The following is a 7,779-nucleotide window of genomic DNA, read 5'->3' on the forward strand; positions in this document are numbered from 1 at the left end:
GTGTGTGTGTGTGTGTGTGTGTGTGTGTGTGTGTGTGTGTGTGTGTGTGTGTGTGTGTGTGTGTGTGTACGTACGTACACCAGTCATTTCTCCATGCAATCACCCTTGCCGTGAGGAAACTAAGGCAGACCACCTCAGTCGTGCTGAAAGGTTACTGCCAGCTCCTCTGGCCCTTAGAAGTCTTTGAAGATGTTAACACAAATCGGTGTCTCGCTTCTTGTCCTGTGAGTAGAAAGCCTGGTGTGGTGGCTCACACATGCAAACTCAGCCACTGGGGTGGTGGCTAGCTTGGGTTAGTTTTAGACCTTATCTCACCAAAAAATCCTGAAACTCAGTGGAAGAACGCTGGCAAGGGCACCTCTGCTTTTTGTGGTACCTGAGCTGGCATCGTCTGTCCAGCCCACCACCCGAGAGCTGTTTCACAGCTCCCTATGAAAACTCCTGGCACAGAACCAGGCATGCAGTAGCAAAGCAGGCAACAGTAATCTGTACTAGTGACAGCTACCCAGGAAGGGACATCTTCATCCTCTCCTGACCATCTGTCACACGCTGCACACTCAGGCAGCGGTAGTTATGGGGAATGGAACAGTCCTGGTCCCCTTAGAACCCAGCTTTCAGACTCTGTCCACCGCCTCACCAACTTCATCTCTGTTCTGCCTCTCCACTGCACGAGATACCAACTCCCTTCTGTACCTCCATGAGCTTCAAAACTGTGGATACGGAGCAGTAAAACCCCACACGCTGAGTACTATTTTTTCATCTTTTTATTGCAACTGCCAAAAATGTTTTAAGAATTTATCCTTACTATTTGCAATTAAGTGTGTGTTTGGGAGGAGGGGCGTGTGCACTTAAGTACAGGTGCCTGAGGAGACACTGGATGCCTTGGAGTTGGAGCACTGGAAACCGAACCAGAGTCCTTTGGAACTGAGCACCACAAGGCCACCTCTCCAGCCCCTCACCTTTTATAGCGAACTCCAAACACACCCATGTAAAAATACACACCTGAAACAAGCTTCTGAAAGCAGTCCACCATGTCCCAGAGTCTACTCTGCTCTTGGAAAGTGAGGTTATATCCCACTAAACTGGTTTTAGCACAGTCTTCGTACACACAACAAAACCCTACCAGGTTAGAGGGCAGAGAGAGAAACGCTATCCCAAACTGAGTCCGCATTTATCCCTCAGTACTAGAGTATTGTTCTGAGCTCAATGCCACGTGCCACGCATGACATCCACAAACCACTGTTTGGAGGAAAGTCTGTTTGGATTGGTCTGAAACACCCTGTTCTAGGGATGGGGGTGTAGCTCAGTTGGCAGAGTGCTTGCCTGGCATGTGTGAGGCCCTGAGCATTGATAAACCAGGTATAAGAGCACACACCTACACTCCAATGGATGCAGATCAACTCACGGTTATTTATCCTCACACACAGCCAATCTGAGGCCAGCCTGGGCTACTCAGCCAGTTCTGCCTGAACAGGCCTTATGTACATTAAGCTCCGGAGATCAGCGGAACCCAGATGACAGTGGCGCAGCACGGCCACAGGCCACTTAACAACAACAAAGCCTGAGGTCGGGCCGTGCACAGCATTCTCACTGTGAGACAGTCGTCACAGCAACCCTGCTACCCGACCATGGAGCGCTTTCTCCCTCTCAGGCGCACTTCGTCTAACTTCTTCAGCACTGGACTGGACTTCCTGGATGAAGCACCGTAGCTCTTCAGACAGGCTTCAAACACAGCCTCGGTGTGGGGGTGGGTGCTGAGGAAGGCCTTCTCCAGGACGTAGAGGTCCACACCCTTATCTTCCGGCAGTCCAGAAACAAAGCTCAGCCCGAAGTCGATGAGGACGATGTGCAGCTGCTCCAGGGGCCGTTTCAGGAGCATGTTGGAGGTGGTGAGGTCCCCGTGAATGACGTCTTCGTCATGCATCCTAGCCAGGACCTGCCCAATTCTCCTGGCCAAGGCCAAGAGGCATTGGGGGTTGTTCTCAGTCTCCATGGTGGATTGAATGTAATCTCGAACGGTCACCGAGTCTTCGATTTCCTCCATATATAAGCAGTTGGAAGCACAGTCCACGAAGAAGACAACGGGGGCGGCTATCCCTGCAATGCACACACGTTAGCGAGTGTTCTCTAGGAAGGCAACTTATTAGTTGTGAAACCTCAAGGCTCCATTAGCTTCTCTATATCTGTTTCTGCGACTGTAATGTGGTAACCATAGCTCCAATTAATTCCAGGAGTCTCTCCTGAACGTCAACTACGTTCAGGACTCTTTCCTAGAAACTAGAGACCTGTCAATGGGGATCAGGGTAGCCACCATCCCTGTCGGATAAAAGGTGAAACAGAAAATGTGAGCCCTACTTTATAACTCCATTAACTCTGCTAGAGCCGGTAAATACAGGCCTATTCACTGTCGAGTTTCCCCAGATCAGTGTCCTGGTGTGGAGTAGACACCTAAAAACCAGTAAGTGTAAAAAGCAAAGGTGTGCTGCTAAGCTGCAGGCAGCTCACCTGGTGGCTGGGGACCCTCAGTCGCTTTCCCTTTGTGCCTCAGTTTCTCCGGAGATTTTACAAAATGAATCATTTAATGAAATCAGACTTTATTGAATGCTCTGTCAGCATACAAACATGTGACTCACAGACGTCCTCTAATAGTCACAACAGCCCTCAGATCCCCATTACATACACAGAAACTGGGGCGCGCGGGGTGGGGGGTAACGACTCACTGAAGGGCCACGCGGGAAGCAGCGCTTAGAATCTGAATCCGGAGAGCCTGTCAGGGCACCTGCTGCTTTAAACTACCCCACGGAGTGCGGAGGACGGTGAGCGGAAACGATAGAAGCAGGGAAACTGAGGCGAAACGACAAGCTGAAAGGCAGCTGCGGAGCTGCGCGCCAGTCCTTAAGCATCGCCGGTCGCTCCCGCCTCCCGGGTCTCAGAACCCCGTCCTGCCCCGTCTCCCGGACCTCGGGGCCCCGTCCCGCCCCGTCCCGTCCGCCTCACCCGCGCGGCGGCAGCGAAGCAGGGCGCGCGCCTCCTGCACCGTCCTCCGCCGGCCGAGCCGCGCCTCCAGCACCGGGTGCCGGTAGCTCTTGGGGAAGCGGTGCTTCACCACGGCCGCGCGGCCCAGGAAGCGGCCGCGGAAGACGCGCGCCTCGGCGCCCTGCTGTACCAGCTCCAGGCCGCTCAGGAAACGCAGGCTCCGCTCACGCGCTGCCGCCAGCGCCTCGGCCTCCGCCTCCCGCTCCGAGGACGACTCAGCCATGCCTCCCGCTCGTCCGGACGCCGGCAGCGCCACTTCCGGGGTCTTCGGAACTCCTCGGGCCTCTTCCGCCACGCGATACCCCCCCCCACTTCCGCCCTGCCGCAGTGGTTCCGCCGGGCGACCTTTCAGAGCGCTGGCTCTACTTTCCCGAAGCTCTTCGTCTATCTCCGTGAGAGCTCGGCAACTTTCGGTCAACAGCTTCTCACTCTTCGGCTTTCTCCGGAAGCGCGTTGGTGAAGCGCAGGCTTTGGGAGCCTTCTCCCACCTGGAGGCTTTCTGGGAAAATTATTTGGTGGACAATACTCCTTTTTATTAGGGTCCTTTTCTTTTTCCTTTCCTTTTCTTTTTCCTTCCTTTTCTTCCTTCCTGAGACAGGATCTCGCTGTCTAGCTCAGGTTAGCTTCGAATTCATGATCTTCCCACTTCAATCTATGGAAACATGGTCTTTAAGCTGGGCATTAGCGTGTCAACAGCCAGCACCACCCCTCTGTGTTTGGTTTTCTCATCTTCAGAATGAGGGTGCCTGGTTCTGCTGGGGCCAGAGTTTGTCAGAATAAAAGACGAGGGTGATTATGTGATGCCGGTGGACAATGGCGCTCTTCACATGGTGTCTGACCTCCCTGCCCGCCCCATGCTCTTTGGGGTTCTGTTGAAATGGAGAAGAGAAGCACTTTGGACCAGGGTTGCTATGGCACCAGCATCCTGGCTCTGTTATCCCTAGGTTTCGTTTATACTCATGACAGGACTGTTCTCACACATCAGACCCCTTGTGTGGGCAGAAAGTTTTCCAGCAAAGCTCACCGAGAACCGGTTCCCTTTACACCCCCAGTGCTCAAGTATGTGGCTGCATTATCATAATTGATTGCATCCACACCGCCATTGCTATGGTGACTAAAAGCATCTGAACCCTTGCCTTAGAAATCTATAGTACTAAGACGCTGACCAGACCCGGGCTTGCTAAGTCAGACTGGGCATAGCTCTTTAAACCCGGATAAAATGGTCAATATCTCGTAACTGTGCTGAGGATAAACCTAAACCTTAATTCAGCCCACGAGGGCCTGCAGGGAACTCCTGCATCCCTTGTAGACCCTTCCCTCACCAGACACCCCCCACTCCCCATCATGCCCCCTCTACAGAGCCTCTGCATCTGCTGTTTCCTCTGGGGAAACACGTTCTGCCAGCCCCTCATTGACTAGGCCCTTGTCGACATCCTTTCTCTCAACTCCAGGGTCACTTACCAGACAAGCCCTTCCTGGCCTCCCTGAGGAGAGGGAGTCCAACTCTTCTCAGACCCAGTTTTCTAGTTTCCACCCCTGTCTCGAAGTCCCTTTGCCTTTGGTCATGCGACTGGTCGATTGACAGCTGCCTCCCTCTATGCAACTGGCAGCCTTCAGAAGATTGTGTGGTTCCCGCCCTTCTCCCAGTGCCGCAGACGTGGGTCCTGGCCTAGAGTGCCTATAGAATGGAAACAGAGAGCTGGTGCAGGCCTGTGATCCCAGTGCTCAGAGGCTGAGGCAGGGGCTGCAAGCCTGAACTACTTAGTGAGGCTTGAGGAGTGGATGCCGGGGCGTTTAAATTCAAATTTTAACCTTTAAAAATATTTTACCTCTTTTTTTTTTGAGAATTTTATACATTGTATTTTGTGACTTAAAAAATTTTTTTTCGAGACAGGTTTCTCTGTGTAACATTCCTGGCTATCCTGGAACTTGCTTTGTAGACCAGGCTGGCCTCAAACTCACTGAGATCCCCTGTGCCTCCCGAGTGCTGGGATCAAAGGCATGTGCCACCACCACCTGGTGTGACTGTCTTCTTCTAAACTGCACAATGGTGAGGGAGTTGATGGCTTCTTGTCTACCTGGGTGCTGAAAGGGTAGACAGTGGGGTGGAGACCTTAAAGGTACTGCGTGAGAAAATGAGCTGACCAGAGATGGGAGAGACAGCCAAGTCCACAGCTGGCCCCTGTCACTTTGCAGGAGAGCTGGAAGCTGGGTGGCAGCGACGCTCTTCACTTGGTTATTTCCGGGAGCAGACAGACAGACAGACAGACAGTAGTAAAGTGCAAGTTTGAGTGTAAGGTTGGGCGCCGGGCTTCATCCCAAGAAATGCCAGAAGGGAGTGCGGTGGGGACCAGAGGCTGCCAGCGAGAAGAGGCTTGGTCAGTTGAATTCTACAAGCCGCAGCGAGTTCCTACTCAGAACAAGAGCTGATGCAGACAACTAGTGTCTTCTATAATGGGCACAGGGGTCCTAAGAATATGGACATTGTATCCAGGAAGAGGGGTGGGCATGGGCTGGAAGCCTGCAGCAGATAGCGACAAGAGCTGTCGTTAGCAGCTGTGAGAGCTCACCTCATGGCTAGCTCTGTACACGCGGAGCTCCTAGCCGGTGATTCATCCTTTCTAGAATTCTAGCAATGCAGAGAGAAGCCAAGTTTGTCTCCCCCTCCAGTTCTTGCCCACACTGTAAGCAAACCCCTTCTCCACCCACCGATTCTTGCTTCCTAGATTTTTGACACAGCCTGCAACAATGGCCCTGAGACCCTGGGTCACTGAGGCACTGTTTCCAAACAGCCACGGGTGTGGGTCACTCATTCTGCGGTGATTTTCAAGGTGCCCCTGGCCTGCCCCAGCAGCAGAGTGGGGACAGAACACGTCTCCACATGGCACTCTGCTTTGAACGGGGTACACTTGGGGGGAGAGTAGAGGACTCACTTTGAGTATAGTGCCATCCAGGGTGGGGACATTTTTATTACTCATGACCAGGGAGGTAACAAGCAACAAACAAGCCTAAGGGAAAGGGAAATAGCCAGGTAGTGGTGTCGCAGGCCTTTAATCCCAGAGTTTAAGAGACAGAGGCAGGAAGATCTCTGCGAGTTCCAGAACAGCCAGGGCTACACAGAGAAACCCTGTCTCAAAAAAAAAAAAAAAAAAAAAAAAAGCTGAGGGGAGGGAAATAATGTTCCGCACCATCTGAACTTATATACAACATACTACATATGTGATTTGACTCTGGTTTAGAATATACTGTAAATGATGATAAAATTTAGTTATAAAGGTTCTATTCAGAGTAATGAAAGCTGACTTTGAAATTTCCACCTAACTACTTATGTCTTTGCTAACTGTTCAGTGCCAAGCTCCTGAAAAAACTTAGATAAGTAACCACATGTGTTTGTTAAATAAGGTCTGCTTCATAAATTCCTAAGGTTAAAAGTTTTATTTTGATATTAAAAGAACTTCAATTCAAAAAGTGTTACTTTTAAGACTCAAATTTAACAGGAATAACACTGAAAAAACCCTAATCTTATGAAAATAATTACTTGCAAACTGTTTAGGATAATTAAGACACGCTAGATAATTGTCAGTCACTTTATAGATGACCAGATTCTTTAGTGTCTTCAGAACTATACTTGTAGTCATGCTAATTACTGATGTAATTAATTACAGGAACAAACTTTATTTAGCCTCCTGTATATGTTTTCAAAGTTAAGCCTAAAACGAGTAACCAGAAACAGTTTGTTGTTTAGATATACTTAATAGATAAATGGTCCTCAGACTCTTCAGAGATCTGCTGAACATGGCCTTTAAAATGGTTAATAAAAAGGCTTCCTGTGATAGAGAGATGCATCAGCTCCTGGCAGTAGCCCTAATCTCCAAAGAAGCTGATGGGCACAGAAAAACTCCGCCTGAAGCTTGCTTTAAATGTTGCAAAGCTGGCCATGGGGTGAAAAACTGCCCTTCACCTCACGGGTCACCAGGACCCAGTCTAAACTGTGGACAAGTAGGACACGGGGGAGTTGATTGCCCCACTTTGCCTAGACAAGGTAGGCTGGTCCCTGAGTTCCTCCTCTTGACAGACAGCAAAGTCTGTCAGGTCTTCTGGGTCTGGCGGTTGAAGACTGAAACTGCCCTGGGACCTCTGCCCGCAATGATCGTGGAGGAACCTAGAGTGACTGACTGTCCAGGGGGCCGGGAAGTCTCTGTCATTTCTAATAGATTCAGGAACTGCTGGTCTGTATTTCCTTTTCACACTGGTGAATCCATTCTTCTTAGAACGGCACTGATCACTAGCCTAGTGGTAGCTTTGTCAGTTTAGCAGCAGCAGCCAGGACTCAGACACCTTCTCAGTTCTCTTCACAAAAATCAGACCTCAGGCCTCACGATCCTAAAGCTACTACAAGGTCTAGACAGTCTACCATGTTACCAGACTCTAAAAAGAGAGAAACTCCCAGAACAGATTTCAGTACAACGTTTTATTATTTCTTTATTTAAAGGAACTCGATTCACAACAACTGTGCTCAGTAATCAACCACCTGTGTCTCACAGTCAACGGTTGGATAGAAAAAAAATGTAAAGGTTATGTAAGCTCTGAGGATAAGAAAACTTGAGTTGTGAGGGTCTAAGAAAATGTTTTATAAATGTATAAAGTTATAAAAATGTGGTTAAAGCCGGGTGGTGGTGGCACATGTCTTTAATCCCAGCACTCGGAGGCAAAGGCAGGTGAACTCTGTGAGTTCAAGGTCAG

The 7,779-nt window shown here is 50.1% G+C and overlaps 1 protein-coding gene across 1 annotated transcript; it reads right to left on the reverse strand.

Moving 5' to 3' along the window:
• Positions 1-749: 749 nt before the first annotated feature.
• Tp53rk (TP53 regulating kinase) lies at positions 750-3,340 on the reverse strand. The gene is made up of 2 exons (XM_005084969.4): positions 2,998-3,340; positions 750-2,097 (listed from the first exon to the last, which is right to left on the reverse strand). Exons 1-2 carry the CDS (start codon positions 3,257-3,259, stop codon positions 1,619-1,621), a joined length of 741 nt encoding a protein of 246 aa, XP_005085026.1. The 5' UTR covers positions 3,260-3,340; the 3' UTR covers positions 750-1,618.
• Between the last annotated feature and the right edge of the window lie 4,439 nt (positions 3,341-7,779).

Source organism: Mesocricetus auratus, unplaced genomic scaffold, assembly GCF_017639785.1.
Source record: "Mesocricetus auratus isolate SY011 unplaced genomic scaffold, BCM_Maur_2.0 Super-Scaffold_100028, whole genome shotgun sequence".
Classification (NCBI taxonomy): domain Eukaryota; kingdom Metazoa; phylum Chordata; class Mammalia; order Rodentia; family Cricetidae; genus Mesocricetus; species Mesocricetus auratus.

Coding starts and splice junctions, on each gene's coding strand:
- Tp53rk (XM_005084969.4), bottom strand. CDS start 3,259: ATGGCTGAGTCGTCCTCGGAGCGGGAGGCGGAGGCCGAGGCGCTGGCG. Junction 2,098..2,997: donor GCTTCGCTGCCGCCGCGCGG/GTGAGGCGGACG, acceptor TGTGCATTGCAG/GGATAGCCGCCCCCGTTGTC.